This window comes from Lissotriton vulgaris, chromosome 4_1 (genome assembly GCF_964263255.1).
Source record: "Lissotriton vulgaris chromosome 4_1, aLisVul1.2, whole genome shotgun sequence".
Taxonomy (NCBI): Eukaryota; Metazoa; Chordata; class Amphibia; order Caudata; family Salamandridae; genus Lissotriton; species Lissotriton vulgaris.
Window position 1 is genome coordinate 228,942,501 of NC_141691.1, and position 25,696 is coordinate 228,968,196.

General features: G+C 48.8%; 1 protein-coding gene across 1 annotated transcript in view; it reads left to right on the plus strand.

Moving 5' to 3' along the window:
- The first annotated feature begins 344 nt into the window (after positions 1–344).
- The window catches only part of LOC147718606 (uncharacterized), a 90,201-nt gene continuing 64,849 nt past the window's right edge, over positions 345–25,696 (plus strand). The window contains exon 1 of the mRNA XM_086918569.1: positions 345–598. Coding sequence (XP_086774695.1) covers positions 561–598 — 38 coding nt within the window. The 5' untranslated portion in view covers positions 345–560. The remainder of the gene's footprint in view (positions 599–25,696) is intronic.

The following is a 25,696-nucleotide window of genomic DNA, read 5'->3' on the forward strand; positions in this document are numbered from 1 at the left end:
ATATAGCAATCAGAGATACAGGAAACGCCACTAGGGGATGCGTTCGTAAAGGCAATACGTCGTAGTTGCTGGTGTGTAGATACCATGCACACAATCTTTGGGGCATTACATAACTAATTACTTATAAGGTCCCAAGGGCGAGAGCTATTGGCTCTGCCAATGATTTTTTTTTCTCTGTAGCAACTTTGAAACAAAATATATAAATAACTACATGTACTTAGCAGCATTAAGCCTCCGAACTGTAGCAGCTAATATTTCCACCCGTAGGTGGCACTGTTGGACATCCTCAACTCAAGATACAGGAAAGACAACAAGAAGCCAGACTGTTTGTCCGGAGCGAATCTATAGTAACCGTGGTAGATTAGCCTCGTTCGGGCAACTAAACCAAAGCATGAATTTTATTTCGATATAAACACGTTATTTAGCATTAATTTGAGCGCTTACAAACGACCTGTGGACGGCGGGGATTCCCTAACTTTCGTTGGTCGCACGCTGTGGGCGGGGCCGGATATGGCGTCGCTGGAGCTGGGCTGCGCCGCCTCACGCAGCGCCTCCCGGTGATGAAGCGCTGTGTCCGGTGCAGGGCGACTTTCTACTGGTGAGGATAATCTGCTCCTTCTGCGAAGGCAGTGCGCGCTGGTTGGGACACAGTCGACGCTCTCAACCGCCACCAACTGGCAGTCGAACAGAGCATGGCAGGGTCTCAGGAAAGTGTGTGTGTGTAAAATGCATTCTCAGCGGGCATATTTTGGGCACTTTATGAGTAGATGCATAGCTGCCAAGTAGTCAGCCCGTGTCAAAATGCCGAATGTATCCAGTCCTAGTTATTTAACGAACTAAATGCTTCTGGTAATCCATACTCGTAATCTGGAACTGCATGTCCTTGCATGTTACATGCATGCCTACATTTCATAAGAGAAAAGTGGGAGATTTTATGAAACATTTCTGGTGAATGTATTTCCCGCATTAACTTCGCAGCCCATCACTGTTCTTTCTACCTGTAACAGTTATGTATCCGTAAAAAGTTATTTTTAAGTTTTTTTCACCACTGTAAATCATCAGTGTTACCATTCGACAGTTTGAATTAAATAGCACTGAGTATATCGGTACCAATAGAATAAAACGCTGAGTGGCATGTCAACGCTTGATTTGTTGATCCTCTTTGGATTTGTTCGACACCACCCCTATGCTGCATCTGATTTGTGGAAAAAGAGTTGAGGACACATCCAGCTATCTCTCTTTTAACTTACTGATATACTAGTCTTTGAGCGTGTACAATGCTTCACTGCATTTTGGCTAGGTTCACCCTATAGAAATACATTACTAAGCTGTTCACCTGTCCTGTGACAAAGTTAAATTTAAGCCTTGGTACAAATGGACTAACAAGCAAAACTAGGTAATTGAAGGGGATGTGGTCCAGTAGTTCCGGAAGACTTGCACCTAGTTCAGACTTCCATCCATGAACAACTTCTTTGGCCTGGCAACAATCACTTTCCATGTCTTTACATCCCTCCTCCACCAAAATGGGGAGTAACTGGTGTTGGCGCGCTATCGCTTAGATAATCTGCAAAACAGTGGTAAGCCCGAAATTGCAGAGGTCAAGGACTGTGTTAACCTCAAAGTATATGAGGTATTGTGTCTACAGAGAGAAGATTTAAAAAGCATTAAAAAATGCAGTCAAAAATAAGAAATGACTGACTCAAAAAGGGAGTTTGAATTTGAATTTGAAGGGGATTTATAGAGCGCATGGCTGCCCGAGAGCGTCCCAGCGCTAACTGAATCCAGAGGTATGGTCAGGCGGGGTGAGGGAGAGGTCAGGGGAACAGCCATGAGGTCAGCCATGAGGTCAGGAATTCACAGAAAGCCCTGAAGGTTTATTGCGGCAAATCATATTTCATATTTTTTTAAACGTCTCATAACCCTGTCGTCCTAGCACTAACCCACTACATAACTAATGATTTGCTCCTTCTGAATTAAAGCCACCCGAAGGTGTCAGAACGAACAAGTTACTTAAAGAACAGAAAACAATTGTGAATACCTACAATACAGTATGCTGGCAGTAAGAGCCTTGTAAATTAGCACAATGCTTTCTTCAGCAAATTCTTTGAGAACAATGTCAAACAAAATAAACTGCACTAAGGCCTAGTTTAGTTTAAGCCAGAAAAACACATAATGATTTTGTTTTAATTACAATAACTCGTGATAATGCACTTGTGAATTAAAACGCAGAACTACTAATATTAATGCACATATATATCAATCAATCAGAGTACTTTTAAAACGCGCTACTTACTCATGAGTGTCTCAAGGCGCTGAGGGGAGAGAGGGGTGCTGCTACTGCTCGAAGAGCCAGGTCTTAAAGAGTCTTCTGAAGGCGAGTAGGTCTTGGGTCTGCCGTAGGTTGGTAGGGAGGGTGTTCCAGGTCTTGGCGGCGAGGTAGGAGAAGGATATGCTGCCGGAGGTCGTGCGTTGGATGCGGGGGATAGCAGCGAGGGCGAGGCTGGCGGAGCGGAGCTGGCGGGTGGGGGTGTAGAAGCTGAGTCTGCTGCTCAGGTAGGCTGATCTGGCGTTGTGGAGTGCGTTGTGTGCGTGGGTGAGGAGCTTGAAGGTGATCTTCTTGTCGGCGGGGAGCCAGTATAGGTCTCTCAGTTGGGGGGTGATGTGGCTGCAGCGGGGGAAGTTGACGATCAGTTGGGCGGAGGCGTTTTGGATGCGTTGTAGTCGTTGTAGGTGTTTGCCTGGGATTCCTGCGTAGAGTGCGTTGCCGTAGTCCAGTCTGCTGCTGACGAGGGCATGTGTCACCGTTCTTCTTGTTTTGGTAGGGATCCACTTGTAGATCCTGCGGAGCATGCTGAGGGTGTTGTAGCAGGAGGAGGAGACCGCGTTGACCTGCCTAGACATGGAGAGGAAGGAGTCAAGGAAACCTAGGTTGCTTGCATGGTCGGTGGGTGTCTGTGTTGTTCCCAGTGTGGTCGGCCACTAGGAGTCGTCCCAGGCTGAGGGGTCGGGCCCGAGGATGAGGACCTCAGTTTTGCCCGAGTTCAGCTTCAGACGGCTGCTCCTCATCAAGTCGGCGACGGACTTCATTCCCGTCGTGGAGGTTGGTTTTGGGGGTGTGTGGGTCCTTGGTGAGGGAGAGGATGAGCTGGGTGTCGTCGGCGTAGGAGATGATGTTGAGGTCGTGATGGCGGGACACTTGAGCGAGGGGGGCCATGTAGATGTTGAACTGCGTCTGGCTGAGGGATGAGACCTGGGGGACGCCGCAGATGATGTCAGTGGCTTCGGATCGGAAGGGTGGGAGGCAAACTCTCTGGGTTATGCCGTAGAGGAAGGACGTGGTCCAGTCAAGGGCCTTCTCTTGGATTCTGCCTTCTAGGAGGCGTGTTAAAATTAAAATGTGGAAAACTTCCACACTGACAACAGCTCAATCATAGATACATTTCACCTGAGTGCACAACCAGTTCACTGAACCTTTAAATGCTAATGATTAATTATAAATGTCTCTTTTCAGATGTCATGCAACACATAAAGTGTATCTAAACAGGCAAGAGATGGTAAATATAAACGATCACCATAATTCTAATGGCATGTTTGTAATAATCACTGTAAACATTGTTTTACTGAATTTGTGAACAGTTGTAAAGACAACACAATGTTAGGAGAGAATAAAGGCATAACTTGTGCTCCAGTGCACAGGGCATAATCACTTTGATATGAACATGTACTTTCATGTGCATACAACATTGGATAAAAAAAGGTACATTTTGAATGTTTGTTGGGGTGTGGCTGCAACGTGGACCCATCCAGGTGTATTCTCCATGAGCTCTTAGCAGCAGGCCTTTTTTTACTCCGGCCTAGCGGAAGCAAATGACAGTTGTGTGCAGATTGGATTAAATCCTCGCCAGGAAGAGCAGCAGAATGCTCAAGGCAGTGGTTTTCTTCCAATGAAGAATAGGATCCTGGTCTGGAGATGACGAAAGCCCCACCACCGCCTTGGTGAATGGTGGCTTCTATGATGACGCAGTCAGTCATTGTGGCTTGGACAGTCACAAAAGGCAGAGAGTAAGCCTCCTTCACGCTCGTACGCTGGATGGGTGTGCTCTGGGGACTCTGTGCAGCCATAAATAGACATAGTGTAAGGCTCTTTGGCCTCCATTGAAACGATACTAAGTCCAAGAGATAGGCTGAGCAATGGGTGAACCCATGCCATTGCAGAAGTAGCGAAGATCCAGCACACTTCCCTAAAAAGTGATGGAGCCGGGAACAGTGGTAGTCATTGCCTACCAAAGTAGCAATAAGCGAACGCCTTGTCATGTAGTTTGTACCAATCCGTAGGACCTGGGCATTGTTTGGACCACATAAACTAAGGCCCTGTTGTCAAGATTGAATCCGGACGTCCCGCACAATATGTGACCCTATATACAAGCTAGCTCACTGTCCCACTGTAAGCCCCCCTAACCTACCAGGGAGCTAATGGTTCTCTGGCAACCACTGAAGATGACCACCTTGACCCCTCCGGGATCGTGGAAACAGTCGGAACCTTTCGCTCAGTCACTCGTGCTTACATATTTTCAGAGAAAAAACAGAGAATACACAGTGGCACGTTTTCAATAATATTTATTGAACCAATGTTATTCTTGCATAAAATACTTGTGCTACAATGATTAGTAGGCAGAAGCAGATAACCAAGATTTAAAGCACCAAAAGCGTGAATAGTAGATCTAGTTCTTCCATGGTGCTAAACAATATATATATATGCAGGCAGATAAAAAAGACATTAATCTAGTGTACTCCTACTCTGAAAATCCTACTCTAAGTGTACCTAGAATGTGTGTAGGTGTAGAGTCTAAAATCCCCCCAAGGGAAGATCCAACCCCATTACCTGATGGGATAGAATCTAGTACCCCGTCTTGGTCACTAACTGGACATCCATCACAAAATGTCAGACCAACTCGTTGTGAATCCTCAGCATGTAAGGACCCTCAGTGTCAGTGGAAACACCTCCTTTACCAATCTATCAGGATGCTCATCTTTTATAATAGAAAGCATCCTTGCGATGTGCGCATAGATTAATGATGTTATGGATATATAGATAGCCCGAACGCCAGTGGTGTCTCTTCCGCTAAGGTGGAGGAGCATTGCCCCACTGCTGCAAAGCAGTAAAAGAAAGAACAAATACAACGATAATAACCGAAGGGTATTATCTTTGTATTTTTTCCTGCTGCGGAGCTTTGTGGGACGTGTGGGGCTGCTCTGCTCTTAGAGCAGGGGGGGAGAGGTTTGCCCACTCAAAGTGCGTAATAATTGTTTTGCCGACCCTCTGGGGCCGTCCAGAACAGTCATACACACTTCAAATGTTCATCATGCAGGCTGCTTTACAGCCTGCGTGTAGAGCATGTCCAGGCCCCCATTCCCTGGCTGAGCGCCGATCAAAGTTGTGATTGGCTTAGGGCAGGGAGCCTGGCTGCTTCCTATTTCGACACTGGAAAGAAGAGACAGACGACGTGCGGGAAGGTACGTTTTTTTAACTTTCATATTATGTTTTTTTACATCACCGAACCGCCACTCACGATCCATGCCCGCTGCAACTGCCTGTCTCCCAGGGCATGAAGACAGTGATGATATTTGTACGTAGTATGAAACAAGACCTTGTATATGATGTTCAGGGCATTGTGATAATGTTGTTCGAAGTTTGATGTAAAAGTATAGTTTCAGAGAAGCAAATCCAACATTGTCGTACGTGCAAATGTGTGCAAAAGGTCATAGCTGAAAATGTTATTTGTGAGGACAATGTAAGAAATAAGCTGCTTTACTACCTGGGCCTAACTCAGGAATATAATTGTCTGATTGTTGGACAGGCCTCGTGAAGGGGCCGCTCCCTCCCCGCATAACAAGAACCCGAACACCGGCTCTCCCGGTGTCACCCGAAGAACCACCCCGGCAACCCACACAAGCAACCCGCAACCCGTCCCCAACGGGACGCCTGCTCCCGAACACCACGACAACGGCCGGCCCGGGCCCCCTTCAGCAGCATTGCCCCGGCCCAGCCGCCATCTTGGACACTGCACCACGAGGCCGCGTGGCCTCAGCTCGACCCCAACCCTGGGCCTGGCCAGGCCCCGACATCGAGGCACCACCATCCACCCGGGAGGTGAAGAGACCACTTGGCAGGTCAATGGGAGAAAGGAGTGTCGATGGCTCTCCCCCGCCAGGTGCCGATCGCCCCCAACCTCCCCGAGCGCTGGGTCCACACCCCTGCTGGGTGTCTGGACTCCCTCATCCCGGACCTCCCGACCTCCAAGTGCGAGGGTCCGGACATCAAAGGAGACCAGACCTATAACTGGGGCAGCTCCAGAGCAGGAAGGCAGTTGTATCCTGGAGTCGAGAGACACCTTGAAGAACTCATCCTTGACTGACTGCTGGCGCTGCCGCGGCCCATCCTTGTGAAGCATCGTTCCTGCCTGCTGGCGCTGCCGCGGCCCTCTGCAACCTACACCTTCGTCGGGACCTGCTGGCGCTGCCGCGGCCCATCCTTGTGTGAACCATCGCCTTTGCCGGCCGGCGCTGCCGCGGCCCTCCTCAAGTGAGACTGATCATCCTAGCCAGCTGGCGCTGCCGTGGCCCGACCTTCCAGAACTCCGAGCTCGAGGATTGTGAGCTACCCATCTTGCCAACCCGTACCAGACCGGTACCAAGACTGTCCCGCTGCCCTTTCCCCTTCAGAGACTAGAATTAAGAGGACCCTCGTGTCCTGATCTCACTGTATCGCTGATAACCTTACTTCAAGAATCGTATATAAAGAGTGTTGACCTCATACTTGTGTGGTGTCCATCTGTGGGGGGGAAGTTACTTGTCTGTACGATCGCTGGAGACGGTCCTCACTAGAGGCCTCTCCCCTGTCCTCGGCCGACCCTCCCGGTCTCCGTCTAACACTGATGTATGTCCATTTTGTCAAGGCCAAAGAGGACATTCTGCAAGCGGCTCGGAAACGTGACAGAATACTATTAAGAGTGTTTGCAAAAACAACAGGTGATGGACCGAATGAGGATCAATGTCACACATTCAACCCAGTCAAAAGATCTGGGTCCTAATCCATCGTTTTTTTGCACTCCACACCACCCTGGGTTAGACAATGGCGATATGCAAATCAGCTCTGACCCTGTGCCCCATGGGAACAGTCCAGTCCGAACTACAAAAGCCATGTCCTTCCCAGAACGGAATCAAGCATCCGAGGACCGGACCGGTTTCGAGGTAACACCTCTCATCAGCCCGGCTAGCTTGACTCCAGTGGTGTGGAGTGCCTGGGACCCACGTCTGGGCATCCCCAGTACACTTATAGCGAGTTTGCAAAAACAACAGGTGATGGACCGAATGAGGATCAATGTCACACATTCAACCCAGTCAAAAGATCTGGGTCCTAATCCATCGTTTCATTGCACTCCACACCACCCTGGGTTAGACAATGGCGATATGCAAATCAGCTCTGACCCTGTGCCCCATGGGAACAGTCCAGTCCGAACTACAAAAGCCATGTCCTTCCCAGAACGGAATCAAGCATCCGAGGACCGGACCGGTTTCGAGGTAACACCTCTCATCAGCCCGGCTAGCTTGACTCCAGTGGTGTGGAGTGCCTGGGACCCACGTCTGGGCATCCCCAGTACACTTATAGCGAGTTTGCAAAAACAACAGGTGATGGACCGAATGAGGATCAATGTCACACATTCAACCCAGTCAAAAGATCTGGGTCCTAATCCATCGTTTTTTTGCACTCCACACCACCCTGGGTTAGACAATGGCGATATGCAAATCAGCTCTGACCCTGTGCCCCATGGGAACAGTCCAGTCCGAACTACAAAAGCCATGTCCTTCCCAGAACGGAATCAAGCATCCGAGGACCGGACCGGTTTCGAGGTAACACCTCTCATCAGCCCGGCTAGCTTGACTCCAGTGGTGTGGAGTGCCTGGGACCCACGTCTGGGCATCCCCAGTACACTTATAGCGAGTTTGCAAAAACAACAGGTGATGGACCGAATGAGGATCAATGTCACACATTCAACCCAGAATACTATTAAGAGCACAATGATGTCCTGTTTCAGGACTTGTGGGCCTTGACGTTGGCAAAATGTTGATCTCTCAAAATACCTACTGATCATCTGAGAGCCGATCAAATTCCTTACAGATGAGGCTTCCTTTTCAGGCTACAGTACTTATTCCATGGCAATATTACATTGGTCCACAACTAGAGAGGAAGCATTTTAAACTCCTGAACTTAGATCTGGAACTGGAAAAAGCAGCAAAAACCCTTATTTAAAAGACCGTCCTGGCAAAGACAAGCTAAAAAGGTCAAGAGAAAGACAAGGAACAAAATTCGTCAAGAAATCCCTATCACAGTGGAGCAGATTTGGACTCCGCATGAATGATCCCAAGAGGATAATCTCCTAGCATCACTACAGACCTGAATTTCTGTATGAACTACAAAGCAAACCGCTACCGTCACCATTGAAATGAATAAGAACCAAACATCACAGGACTCGTTTCATTGGACAATGATTGTAGGGCCAAAGTCTTCACACACTGGGTGAGATTGATGCTATTTGTTTCTTGTTGGCGATCTGCATTTATATCCTAAACTTGAGAGATGTTTGAAGGTTTATGATCTTGCTAGAATACAACCTGTTGCAGTTATATTGGTTAGATTAATTGCTTGTCAAAAATTGTTTGAAAACACGCAGAATCTGTTAAAAAACAAAACAGGTAGATGATGATGGGAAACCCTCTGAATGATGCTTATCAATTTCAGATGATTGCTCTAGGGCAGTGATAGTCACAGTGCGGCCCGGGGGCCGCCACATTCATCCCTTCTAACCTTTTCATGCAGCCCCCTGGACAGCAGCAGCACTGGGCTGCTGTTTACTCAACTCAGCACTTAAAAAAAATATATATATATATAATATATATATATATTGGAATGGAATTCGAAATGACGCTGTGAAGCGGTATTCGCAGCAACCTTGGAAACAGCAACCCCGTGAGTGTGGATAATTCTTTGACATCACGAAAGAATCTGAGCGCAATATATATATATATATATATATATATATATATATATATATATATTCGGATCAAACACTCCTAGTTTGCATTCCGCAACGACAGAGAAACGGACAACTTGCTTTCTTCTCCTTGAAGCAGGTATTTTATTCAAGAAATATTTTAAAGTGAACTGCTGTGGAAAAATCCATATATATACATATATATATATATATATATATATATATATATAAAACCTACTGGCAGTCGCCAGTAGGTAGTTATAGTTAGGACCTAGTTTCCATAGGAAATCCACAACATTCTATTTGGAATAACTTTGGCGCCGGTGGACGAATGTTCGAGAATTTTTCCAAGAAAATGGCCTGCTCGATTCCGCTCCTTCCCTGAAAGTTTGTGGGTGATTCGTCAAGCGGGGGCCGAGAAAAAAGGGATGTCCCTAAACGTGTTTTCCCCATGCAATTTTCCTTAGGAACCTTTAGCCAGGGCTACAGCCCGAACGGCTGAACGGAATTACACGAAATTTGGCAGAGAGAGTTCGGTTCGCAGATTGTGCTTTTTGTTAAATGGTGTAAATTCGTTCAGAACTTTTCTGAGAAAATTGCAAGTAAAATCATAGCGATATATAGAGACAGGGTGCAGCACGCGTACGGAAATTCGTTCAATTACGAGCGCGAGCTGCATGCTGATTGGCTGTCAACTGTCTGTCAACGCTCGAAACCAGGAAGTGTTGGCGGCCATCTTGGGCCTCGGTAGAACCGAGGAACAAGAAAACAGTAAAGAAAGTTGAGAAATAAGGGAAGGGGGTAGGCTACAAACATTTTGATCCTTTACGCTTGCTCAGGTGGTTGTACATGGATGTTTAGGCTCAATTTTTCTTTTTTTTTTAAAAAGAAAAATCGTGGAGTACGCGTACGGAAATACGTAGAATTACGAGCAGGAGCTGCATGCTGATTGGTTGTGAACTGTCTGTGAACACTCGATACCAGGAAGTGTTGGCAGCCATCTTGTTCGTCTCTAGAAGCGAGTCACAAGAAAACAGTAAACAAAGTTGAGAAATTAGGAAAGGGGGCAGGGTAGAACCCTCCTGACCCTCTAGGCTTCGTCAGGCGTTAGGTTTAGAATTTGTAGGCTATTTTTTAAAATCTTATTTTGAATAGAAAAATGGCGCAGTACGCGCCGAGCTGCATGCTGATTGGTTGTCGACACTCCAAACCAGGAAGTGTTGGCAGACGTGTTGTTGGTCGCTAGAACCGAGTCAGAAGAAAAGGAAAAAAGGCGAGAAATAAGGAAAGGGGGCATGGTAGAAACCTCCTGATCCTGTAGGCTTGCTCAGGGGGTCGTTTATGGATTTTTAAGCTCTGTATATTTTTTTTATTTTGAATAGAAAATATGCGGAGTACGCATATTTACGTGCATGCTGATTGGTTGTCAACTGTCTGTCGACACTCCAAACCAGGAAGTGTTGGCAGCCGTGTTGTTGGTCGCTAAAACCGAGTCACAAGAAAACAGTTAAAAAACAAAACAAAAAAAAGGTCAGAATAAAAGAAAAAAAGGCGAGAAATAAGGAAAGGGGGCATGGTAGACACATCCTGATCCTGTATGCTTGCTTAGGTGGTCGTTCATGGATTTTTAAGCTCTATATATTTTTTTTATTTACAATGGAAAAATTGCAGCGTACGCTGACGTACAATCACGAGTTGCATGTTGATTAGCTGTCAACGCTTGAAAGTAGGATATGTTAGCAGGCTTGTTTTATTTTGAAGTGTGGCCGAGGGGGCGTACATGCCCTGGAGTCTGCCACCTTCCTGGGGCAGTAATCTTTAAAACAGGGTGTCCGTGAGGGCACGGACCTCCTAGTTCCGGGGGTTACCACTTTTCGGGGCTTTTTAATGTTGGGAGGGAGTAGCGCTGATTCCGTTCTGGAGCTCTTGATTGTTCTGGGGACCACCATGTGTCAGGGCCGACTCCTGCAGTGTCCCAGGGTGTGTACCCCTGGGACAATGCTGTTTGGTATGGTAGGGCGAGAGCGTCGCGGCTTCCACTTTAGCACAGCAAACCGGTTTCCTATTTGAAAGGGAGAGCAAGTTAAGCTGCTGTGTCTTTCAAGTAGGAATTAGATTGCTTTTCGTTAGAGAGCAGCATATAAACTGCTCTCTCTGAGAAAGCAATGCCGGCTCTCAAAGGATGCGGGGAGACGGCTGGGACCGTGTGGGCATTGGTGTTCCCCACACGGTTCCTAATGATATTTCTTGAATCCCGGGGAACGGGTTCATTTGCAGCTCCTTAAACATTCATACATATAGTTTTTGCATAATTCTTTTTTTCTGTTGGGGAACAGAGTATTAGTCCAGTGACTTTGTCATGCATGTATGTTTTTTCTTTTTCTTTACTTGTATTCCGTTTTATTTACAGTATGTTTCTACGTCTCTTCAGAATGAGTTCCACAGCGTAGAGTCTGTTGCAGTGTTGTTTTTTGTTTGCCTCACTCCACCCTAATTGACAACGTAATGGGGGCACTGCTGTTGTCTCTGTTTTAAGTTTGCAACACAGTCGGTAGGATAAATAAAGCACTTGACACAATGTAGAGTGACACTATTTATTGTATTTAATTTTCCAATGTTTTTAAAATAGAATATACTCCTCTACAAAATATTGTTTTATTTGAAAAATAAATATTTAATATAATTTTTCTGAATCGCCACATGAGCTGATATTATAGTAAAGATAAAAATAAGTGTTTATGTACAAGGAGCTACAACAGAAGAAATCAGTATGGAAAATCAATAACATAATTTGAACACCTTTTCGAAATTAGTAACAGTGTCACAGAAGAGCTGAACATACTTTTTACAAGTAGTGAGAATGAAGAGGAAGATATAAATGCTGGAGATATTAGCTGTGATTTCCTAGATTAAAGGTTAGATGTCATGTAATTCTTCCAGAAAATCAACATCGAGTATGATCATATAAGTTTTGAAATTGATAATGAGGTATATGAAATACATGATGAAATTATTTGAGGTCTATTAAGTTATGAGATGTTATAAGAATACATTTATTAAAATGGCTGCAAGTGTGCAAATAACCCAGTGCCTTTAGCCGGGGAAGTAGTTACAAAAAAAGGCTTGATGCAGGGCCTTGATGTTCAATCAGAATGTGATATTGAAGAATAATTGATAATACTAGTCAAGAAAGGCAGAAAGTGTGCAATTTAGGCACTGCTTTCGGCTGAGGTAGTTCATACTAACTAGAAGATAATGTCAAAAAAGTAATGTTGAGCTTAGTGATGCTCCTGATCCATGCATTTTATTAGGTCAATAGACTGTTGCTCGTAAGACAAAACTTCATCACAATAAATGCATAGAATGTTAATTTCACCGAAAGGAGAATTAATTTGTGGGTGTGGATTGCTTGCTGAATATGCTGCTGCGAAACAAAAGGGGATGATCGACGGAGCGTTTGAGCAAATCAAACACTCACCCCCAGTCAACTGATCTGGGGTTAATCCATCACCATTCTTTAGCTCACTCAGCCACCCCAATTCAGACATGGCCATATGCAAATCAGTCTGACCCTTTGCCGCATGGGAACAGTCCAGCCCGAACTGCCAAGCCATGCCTTCCCTGGACCGGAAACAAGCTTCCGAGGACCGGTTTCTGGCATTCCAGCCGTCTTCAGCCCGGCTTGCTTGAATCCAGTGGTATGGAGTGCATGGGACTCACGTCTGAGCATACCCATCCCACTCGGGGTGACAAATGCAAAAAATGTTTTTTTTTTAATCTTAGTGCTGGAATTTTTGCGTAATACAATGTTCTGATTAATTTTGTAATTTGAGTATGATGAGCTGGTAACATTCTGAATTGGTGAAAAACACTTTGGCATACTTTTTTAGAAAGACAAGGCAGTGAATGACTTTGCAAACCAGTATTTTCTCTCACTCTGCAAGAGTCTAGTGTGTGCCACATCTTAATCTTTTGTTTAACACTTTTGGTATTATACTTAGGTAAAAAGTTGCATTAAAATTAATAGATTCCTAACTTACAGTATAAATACTACTACAATTGGAAGTATTCACTGGAGTTTTAGAACGTGTCTTTAAAAGTTCCTCAGGTAACACTTCTTTTGCAATTCTAGGAACAATTTTGTGTTTCACAATAGTACAACCATTTCTAACCTCATAGGTACGAATACTAGTGTCATCTGTATGCAAATCATTACTCTGAAGATAACTTGTCATTAAAAAAAGGCTTAGAACTTGATCTATCGTTCCATTCTCCTAGGAAAAATGTCTGAAAAATTATGTGTTACTTTCTCTTTTCAATTTACTTTTGGCCTTCATTAAAGGGATCAATGAATGCAATTTTGACACAGTTAACAGAATGTGTGGACACAGTACAATTGTCTGTCTTAAATAAAGCAAAGCTACATTCAATGTTGTCCTTCGTGTACATGTACAGGTGAATTGAAATTGTTAATCCTCTTGTCAGTAGTGTAGGTCGAAGGCAGTAGTTGACACAGAAATGGAGGAATGCTTTTGTCTCTTTTTTTAATACAAAATCTGAAGACATACAGTAGAAACATCTATAATTTTAAGAAATGAAGGCTGGATTTCCTAATGTACAAACTGTAAGGAAATGTGAGGACATTGTGAATTTGTCTGTTTTAAATAAATCAGGATTGTATTGAATGTTTTTTGTACTACTGGCAGTATTGGTATCTAGTTGTGAACTCTAGTGAGCGCAGAATTTATTGAAGGCTCTTCTTTGTAGACCTAAGAGAAATTTACATGCAAAAGTGAATTGAAGTTGTGAACCCTGCTGTTCGTAATGTATATCGAAGGTACTAATCGATACAAATATTGATGAATGCTATTGTGTACAGTTAACAGAATGTGAGGACATAGTATAATTGTCTCTGCCTTAAGGCAAGCAAGGCTGAATACAATGCTGTCCTTTATGTAGAAGGAAAGCTGAATGCAAGTTGTGTACCCTGCTACCTGCAGGTTAGATTGAAGGCAGTTGATACAAAGATTGAAGAATGCTATTTAGTTGCAGATAACAGAATTTGAGGTCACAGCAGAATTGTGTTTGGGTTAAGGAAAGCAAGGTTGAATGCAATGCTGTCCTTAATGTAGAAGGAAAGCTGAATTGAAGTTGTGAACTCTGCTGTCTGCAGTGTAGATTGAAGGCAGTTGTTGTGACATAGATTGAAGAATGCTATTTAGTTACAGATAACAGAATCTGAGGACATGGCATTGTATTTGTGATTAGGAAAACAATGTTGAATGTAATGCAGTCCTTAATGTAGAAGGAAAGCTCAATTGAAGTTGTGAACTCTGCTGTCTGCAGTGTAGATTGAAGGCAGTTGTTGACACAAAGGTCGATGAATGCCATTTAGTCACAGATAATAGAATCTCAGGATACAGTATAATTGTGTGTGCCTTAAGAAAGCAAGGTTAAATGTAATCCTGTCCTTAATGTAGAAGGAAAGCTAAATTCAGGTTGTGAACTCAGCTGTCTTTAGTGTAGATTGAAGGCAGTTGTTGACAGAAAGATGGATGAAAGCTATTTAGTCACTGTTTGCATAACCTGAGGACACAGTATAATTTAACCATAGACCATACTGGCTCTTTTTTAGTATTGGTAGACTTTTATTAAGCTTTTTATTATGCATGAACGACAGGAAGTGTCACAAATTACCCACTGCCATTGATGAGTAATAGTTACGAAGAACTGCACTTTGAATTTTAAGAAAAAATATTGATAAGGCCAGCTAAGAAAGGTAGGAAGTGCGCAAATTTTCCCACTGCCTTCTGGCAGTGCAGTATCTACATGAAAAAGGCTTGATAAAGGGACTTGAGTTTGAATCAGAATATGAAATTCAAGAGTGTTTGATAATCCCAGCCAAGAAAGGCAGGAAGTGTGCAAATTTCACACTGCCATCGGCTGGGCTAGTAGCTATAACAAAAAGGTTTGATAAAGGGCCTGCATTTTGAATATGGATATGAAATAGAAAAATAGTTGTTAACCACAGCCAAGAAAGGTAGAAAGTAGGTGTGTGTGTGTGTGTATGTGTAGATCAGGGGTCTCCGAACCGGTCCTGGAGGGCCGGATCCATGCCAGATTTTTGGGATATCTCCATTGAGATACATGTAGTTATTTTAAAAATCTAGCATGGATCTGGCCCTCCAGGACTGGTTTGGAGACCCCTGGTGTAGATGTTGTGTTGATTGAGTGGAAGATGAATAATGTAAAAAAACAAGAAAGGTTGAAAGTGTGCAAATTACCCACGGGTAGTAGTTACCAAGAAGGCTCAATAAAGTGCCTTTACTTTCAATTTGTATTGCAAGAAGGATAATTGATAACCGCAGTCAAGAAAGGCAGCAAGTGTGCAAATTTCCCACTGCTTTCGGCTGGGGTAGTAGCTACAACAAAAAGGCTTGAAAAAGGACCTTGACTTTGAATCAGAATATGAAATTGAAGAATGATTGATAACCCCAGAGAAGAAAGGCAGCACGTATGCAAATTTCTTACTGTTTTCGGCTGGGTTAGTTGTTACTATAAAAAGGCTTCATAAAGGGCTTGCATTTTGAATAGGAATATGAAATAGAAGAACAGTTGAGAACCATAGGTAAGAAAGGCAGCAAGTAGTTGTGTGTGTGTGTGTAGATGTTGTGTTGATTGAGTGGAAGATGAATAATGTGAAAAAATAAGAAAGGCTGCAAAAGTGGAAGTTATCCACTGCCATTCACGAGTAGTAGTTACCAAGCAGGCTCAATAAAGGGTCTGTACATTGAATTAGGATAAAAAAGTAGAAGATTTGATAACCATAGACAATACTGGCTCTTTCTTTTGTATTGGTAGACTTTTATTAAGGTTTTTATTATACATGAACGGCAGGAAGTGCACAAATTATCCACTGCCATTGATGAGTAATAGTTATGAAGAAGGCTCAATAAAGGGCCTGCACTTTGAATTCCAATTTGAAGAAAAATAATTGATAAGCCCAGCTAAGAAAGGCAGCAACTGTGTAAATTTCTCACTGCCTTCGGGCCGTGCAATATCTACATGAAAAAGGTTTGATAAAGGGACATGAGTTTGAATCAGAATATGAAATTGAAGAGTATTTGATAATGTCAGCCAAGAAAGGGAGGATGTGTGCACATTTTGCACTGCCATCGCCTGGGTTAGTAGCTACAACAATAAGGTTCGATAAAGGGCCTGTTCTTTGAATACAGATATGAAATAGAAGAGTAGTGGATAACCATAGCCAAGAGAGGCTACAAGTAGGTGTGTGTGTATGTGTAGATGATGTGTTGATTGAGTGGAAGATGAATAATGTGAAAAAATAAGAAAGGATGCAAGTGTGGAAGTTATCCACTGCAATTCAAGAGTAGTAGTTACCAACAAGGGTCAATAATGGGTCTGTACTTTGAATTAAAATAAGAAACAGTAGATTTGAAAAACATAGAGCATAGTGGTTCTTTTTTAATATTGGTAGACTTTTGTTAAGCTTTTTAGGTCGAGCGACCTATCTCAATGCGCACATGCGCATTGAGAGCGGGAGCTCGATATAAAGGGGCTTAAACAGATGTTTAACTAGCTGGCGATTTGGTGCTGTGCCCGTGAAATGCTCGTGCACAGCATCAAATCGCCAGCCATCTGCCATCTGTTCCCCAGCAGCTCCGCCCCACAAGCTTCCCCCAGCGTGCGCTCTGGCTCAGTCGAGCCGCACTCCTCACACACAAGTGAAGCTTCACTTCAAAGGCCCCCGCATTTACATTTCACTCGTCTCTTGTATTCTCTCACTCGCACGCTCAAACACACACACATTTACTCTTAGCCCCCGTGGCACTCTCGTTCTCCCTTTTGCATGCACATTTTTTTTTGCTCTCAGCTTTCATTACTCTCTCTGCTGTTCCCCTTCTTTTACTCTTTTTCTTTCAGTCACTCTTTCCGCAGCCTATCTGTCTTCATGACTGTCTCTGTTTCTCTCTCATATTATGCCCCTCTCTCTCTCTCGCTCTGTTTTTCTCTCAAACACACACGTACACGCTCAGAAAGATGCTTGTAAGCACACGTGTAACTGCAGCCTGGACAACGAAAAACTTCTGAGTGTGGCCAGACTATGCAAACTTTGTACAAGTGCAGTGAATTTTGCATGAGCTTTTTTTGCATCGACCTTCTAAGTGCAAATATAATATTTTCACAGATGGATGGCTGCACAAAACGGGCTTCTGCAGCAATCCATGCAAATGTGTTTGCATTGCTCATTCTGTGCAGATTTTGGTGCAAGCATTGCAGTGCACGAGTGCCATGGTACTATGTTGGTTGTTCAAGGGTAGATGGGTTCAGATCTTCGTTTCGGTCTGCCCTTTAGTTTTCACAACAAAGCAAAGACAACCCTGAAAATGTCCATGAAGTATAAAACATCTTAATGTAAATTGTCCGGCAAATTCCCACTAAACACCACCACATCCACCATCAACACCACATCCACCACCACCACCGCATCCACCACAACCACATCCACCGCATCCACCACCGCATCCACCACCGCATCCACCACCACATCCACCACCACATCCAACATCACCACCACATCCACCACCACATCCACATCCACCATCACCTCCACATCCACCATGACATCCACCGCCACATCCACCACCGCATCCACCACCACCACCGCATCCACCACCACCACTGCATCCACCACCACATCCACCGCCACCACACCCACCGCATCCTCCACCGCATCCACCACCGCATCCACCACCGCATCCACCACCACATCCACCACCACATCCACCATCACCACCACATCCACCATCACCACCACATCCACCATCACCACCACATCCACATCCACCACACCCACCACCACTACATCCACCACCCCATCCACCACCACCACCACATCCACCACATCCACCACCACCCCATCCACCAACACCACCACCACCACCACCCCATCCACCACCACCACCACATCCACCACTGCATCCACCATCACCACATCCACCACCACCGCATCCACCACCACATCCACCATCACCTCCACATCCACCATGACATCCACCATCGCATCCACCACCACCACCGCATCCACCATCACCACATCCACCACCATCGCATCCACCATCAACACCACATCCACCATCACATGCACCACCACATCCACCACCACCACATCCACCACCACCCCATCCACCACCACCACCCCATCCACCACCACCACCCCATCCACCACCACATCCACCATCACCACCACATCCACCATCACATCCACCACCACCACCACATCCACCATCACATCCACCACCACCACCACATCCACCATCACATCCACCACCACCACCACATCCACCATCACCTCCACATCCACCATGACATCCACATCCACCACCACCATCCACCACATCCACCACCACCCCATCCACCACCACCCCATCCACCACCACCACTACCCCATCCACCACCGCTTCCACCACCGCATCCAGCATCACCACATCCACCACCACCGCATCCACCACCACATCCACCGCATCAACACCACATCCACTACCACATCCACTACCACATCCACCACCACATCCACTACCACATCCACCACCACATCCACCACCACATCCACCACCACATCCACCACCACCACATCCACCACCACATCCACCACCACCACCACCACATCCACCACCACCACATCCACCACCACCACCACCACCACCACCACCACCACATCCACCACCACATACACCATCACATACACCACCACATCCACCACCACCACCACCACATACACCATCACATACACCACCACATCCACCACCACCACATCCACCACCACCACCACATCCACCACATCCACCACATCCACCACCGCCACATCCACCACATCCACCACATCCACCACATCCACCACCGCCACATCCACCACCGCCACATCCACCACAACCACAACCACCACCACATCCACCACATCCACCACTTCCACCGCATCCACCACCACATCCACCACCACCACATCCACCACCACCACCACATTCACCACCACCACCACATCCATCACCGCATCCACCACCACCACATCCACCACCACATCCACCACCACATCCACCACCACATCCACCACCACATTCACCACCACATCCACCACCACATCCACCACCACATCCACCACCTCATCCACCACCACATCCTCCACCACCTCATCCACCACCTCATCCACCACCACCACACCCACCACCATCACTTCCACCACCACATCCACATCCACCATGACATCCACCACCACATCCACCACCACCACATCCACCACTGCCACCTCAACCACCACCACCACAACCACCACCACCACCACCACCACATCCACCACCACATCCACCACCGCCACATCCACCACCACCACCACAACCACATCCACCACCACATCCACCACCACATCCACCGCATCCACCACCACATCCACCACCAGCACATCCACCACCACATCCACCACCACCGCATCCACCACCACCACCACATCCATCACCGCATCCACCACCACCACATCCATCACCGCATCCACCACCACCACATCCACCACCGCATCCACCACCACCACCGCATCCACCACCACCACTGCATCCACCACCACATCCACCTCCACCACACCCACCGCATCCACCACCGCATCCACCACCGCATCCACCACCACATCCACCATCACCACCACATCCATCATCACCACCACATCCACCACCACATCCACCACCACATCCACCACACCCACCACCACTACATCCACCACCCCATCCACCACCACCACCACATCCACCACATCCACCACCACCCCATCCACCAACACCACCACCACCACCACCCCATCCACCACCACCACCACCACATCCACCACTGCATCCACCATCACCACATCCACCACCACCGCATCCACCACCACATCCACCATCACCACCATCACCACATCCACCATCACCTCCACATCCACCATGACATCCACCATCGCATCCACCACCACCACCGCATCCACCATCACCACATCCACCACCATCGCATCCACCATCAACACCACATCCACCATCACATGCACCACCACATCCACCACCACCACATCCACCACCACCCCATCCACCACCACCACCCCATCCACCACCACATCCACCACCACATCCACCATCACCACCACATCCACCATCACATCCACCACCACCACCACATCCACCATCACATCCACCACCACCACCACATCCACCATCACATCCACCATCACCTCCACATCCACCATGACATCCACATCCACCACCACCATCCACCACATCCACCACCACCCCATCCACCACCACCCCATCCACCACCACCACTACCCCATCCACCACCGCTTCCACCACCGCATCCAGCATCACCACATCCACCACCACCGCATCCACCACCACATCCACCACATCCACTACCACATCCACCACCACATCCACCACCACATCCACCACCACATCCACCATCACATCCACCACCACCACATCCACCACCACCACATCCACCACCACCACCACATCCACCACCACATACACCATCACATACACCACCACATCCACCACCACCACATACACCATCACATACACCACCACATCCACCACCACCACATCCACCACCACCACCACATCCACCACCACCGCCACATCCACCACCGCCACATCCACCACATCCACCACATCCACCACATCCACCACCGCCACATCCACCACAACCACAACCACCACCACATCCACCACCACATCCACCACTTCCACCGCATCCACCACCACATCCACCACCACCACATCCACCACCACCGCATCCACCACCACCACCACATTCACCACCACCACCACATCCATCACCGCATCCACCACCAAAACATCCACCACCACATCCACCACCACATCCACCACCACATTCACCACCACATCCACCACCACATCCACCACCACATCCACCACCACATCCACCACCTCATCCACCACCACATCCACCACCTCATCCACCACCTCATCCACCACCACCACACCCACCACCATCACTTCCACCACCACATCCACATCCACCATGACATCCACCGCCACATCCACCGCCACATCCACCGCCACATCCACCACCACATCCACCACCACCACATCCACCACTGCCACCTCAACCACCACCACCTCAACCACCACCACCACAACCACCACCACATCCACCACCACATCCACCACCACATCATCCACCACCACATCCACCACCACATCCACCACCACATCCACCGCATCCACCACCACCACATCCACCACCAGCACATCCACCACCACATCCACCACCACCGCATCCACCACCACCACCACATCCATCACCGCATCCACCACCACCACATCCACCACCACATCCACCACCACATCCACCACCACATCCACCACCTCATCCACCACCACATCCACCGCATCCACCACCACATCCACCACCAGCACATCCACCACCACCACATCCACCACCGCATCCACGACCACATCCACCACCGCATCCACCACCTTATCCTCCACCGCATCCACCACCACCACACCCAGCACCATCACTTCCACCACCACTTTTACCACATCCACAACCACCACATCCACCACCACCACATCCACCGCATCCACCACATCCACCGCATCCACCGCATCCACCACCACCACATCCACCACCACCGCATCCACCTCCACTGCATCCACCACCACCACCACATCCACCACCACCACCACATTCACCACCACCACATTCACCACCACCACCACATCCATCACCGCATCCACCACCACCACATCCACCACCACATCCACCACCACATCCACCACCTCATCCACCACCGCATCCACCACCACCACACCCACCACCATCACTTCCACCACCACTTTCACCACCACATCGACCACCTCCACCACCACCACATCCACCACCACCACATCCACCACCACCACATCCACCACCACCACCACATCCACCACCACCACCACATCCACCACCACATCCACCACATCCACCACCACATCCACCACCACCACCACATCAGCCACCACCACCCCATCCACCAACACCACCCCATCCACCAACACCACCCCATCCACCACCACCACCCCATCCACCACCACCACCCCATCCACCACCACCACCACATCCACCACCACCACCACATCCACCACTGCATCTACCATCATCAAATCCACCACCACCGCATCCACCATCACATCCACCACCACATCCACCATCACATCCACCATCATCTCCACATCCACCATCACCTCCACATCCACCATCACCTCCACATCCACCATGAAATCCACATCCACCACCACATCCACCACCACCACCACCCCATCCACCAGGACCACCACCGCATCCACCACCACCACCGCATCCACCACCACCGCATCCACCATCACCACCTCCACCACCACCTCCACCATCAACACCACATCCACCACCACATCCACCACCACATCCACCACCTCATCCACCACCGCATCCACCACCACCACACCCACCACCATCACTTCCACCACCACTTTCACCACCACATCGACCACCTCCACCACCACCACATCCACCACCACCACATCCACCACCACCACATCCACCACCACCACCACATCCACCACCACCACCACATCCACCACCACATCCACCACATCCACCACCACATCCACCACCACCACCACATCAGCCACCACCACCCCATCCACCAACACCACCCCATCCACCAACACCACCCCATCCACCACCACCACCCCATCCACCACCACCACCCCATCCACCACCACCACCACATCCACCACCACCACCACATCCACCACTGCATCTACCATCATCAAATCCACCACCACCGCATCCACCATCACATCCACCATCACATCCACCATCACATCCACCATCATCTCCACATCCACCATCACCTCCACATCCACCATCACCTCCACATCCACCATGAAATCCACATCCACCACCACATCCACCACCACCACCACCCCATCCACCACGACCACCACCGCATCCACCACCACCACCGCATCCACCACCACCGCATCCACCATCACCACCTCCACCACCACATCCACCATCACCTCCACATCCACCATCACCTCCACATCCACCATGAAATCCACATCCACCACCACATCCACCACCACCACCACCCCATCCACCACGACCACCACCGCATCCACCACCACCACCGCATCCACCACCACCGCATCCACCATCACCACATCCACCACCACATCCACCATCACATCCACCACCACATCTACCACCACCACATCCACCACCACCACATCCACCACCGCCACATCCACCACCGCCACATCCACCACCACCACCACATCCACCACATCCACCACCACCACCACCACATCCACCACCACATCCACCACTTCCACCGCATCCACCACCACCACATCCACCACCACCGCATCCACCACCACCACCACATTCACCACCACCACCACATCCACCACCGCATCCACCACCACCACATCCACCACCACATCCACCACCATATCCACCACCACATCCACCACCTCATCCACCACCTCATCCACCACCGCATCCACCACCACCACACCCACCACCATCACTTCCACCACCACATCCACCATCACCACATCCACCATGACATCCACCGCCACATCCACCACCACCACATCCGCCACCGCCACATCCACCACCACCACCACATCCACCACCGCCACATCCACCACCACATCCACCACCACATCCACCACCACATCCACCACCACATCCACCACCACATCCACCACCACATCCACCAACACATCCACCAACACATCCACCAACACATCCACCACCACATCCACCACCACATCCACCACCACCACATCCACCACATCCACCACATCCACCACATCCACCACATCCACCACATCCACCACATCCACCACATCCACCACATCCACCACTTCCACCGCATCCACCACTTCCACCGCATCTACCACCACCACCACATTCACCACCACATCCATCACCGCATCCACCACCACCTCATCCACCACCTCATCCACCACCTCATCCACCACCGCATCCACCACCACCGCACCCACCACCATCACTTCCACCACCACATCCACCATCACCACATCCACCATGACATCCACCGCCACATCCACCACCACCACATCCGCCACCGCCACATCCACCACCACCACATCCACCACCACCACCACCACAACCACCACAACCACCACATCCACCACCGCCACATCCACCACAACCACCACATCCACCACCACATCCACCACCACATCCACCACCACTGCATCCACCACCACCGCATCCACCACCACCGCATCCACCACCACCGCATCCACCACCACCGCATCCACCACCACCGCATCCACCACCACCGCATCCACCACCACCGCATCCACCACCACCGCATCCACCACCACCGCATCCACCACCACCGCATCCACCACCACCGCATCCACCAACGCATCCACCAACGCATCCACCAACGCATCCACCAACGCATCCACCAACGCATCCACCAACGCATCCACCAACGCATCCACCAACGCATCCACCAACGCATCCACCAACGCATCCACCAACGCATCCACCAACGCATCCACCAACGCATCCACCAACACATCCACCAACACATCCACCAACACATCCACCAACACATCCACCAACACATCCACCAACACATCCACCAACACATCCACCAACACATCCACCAACACATCCACCAACACATCCACCAACACATCCACCAACACATCCACCAACACATCCACCAACACATCCACCAACACATCCACCAACACATCCACCAACACATCCACCAACACATCCACCACATCCACCACCACCACATCCACCACCTCATCCACCACCTCATCCACCACCTCATCCACACCACCACACCCACCACCATCACTTCCACCACCACATCCACCATCACCACATCCACCATGACATCCACCACCACCACATCCACCACCGCCACATCCACCACCACCACCACATCCACCACCGCCACATCCACCACAACCACCACATCCACCACCGCCACATCCACCACAACCACCACATCCACCACCACATCCACCACCACATCCACCACTTCTACCGCATCCACCACCACCACATCCACCACCACCACCACGTTTACCACCACCACCACATTCACCACCACATCCACCACCACATTCACCACCACCACCACCACATTCACCACCACCACCACATTCACCACCACCACCACATCCATCACCGCATCCACCACCACATCCACCACCTCATCCACCACCTCATCCACCACCTCATCCACCACCGCATCCACCACCACCACACCCACCACCATCACACCCACCACCATCACTTCCACCACCACATCCACCACCACTTCCACAACCACCACATCCACCACCACCACATCCACCACAACCACCACATCGACCACCTCCACCACATCCACCACCACCACCACATCCACCACCACCACCACATCGACCACCACCACCACATCGATAACTTCCACCAACACCACCACCACATCCACCACCACCACCACCACATCCACCACCACCACCACATCCACCACCACATCCACCACCACCATATCCCCCACATCC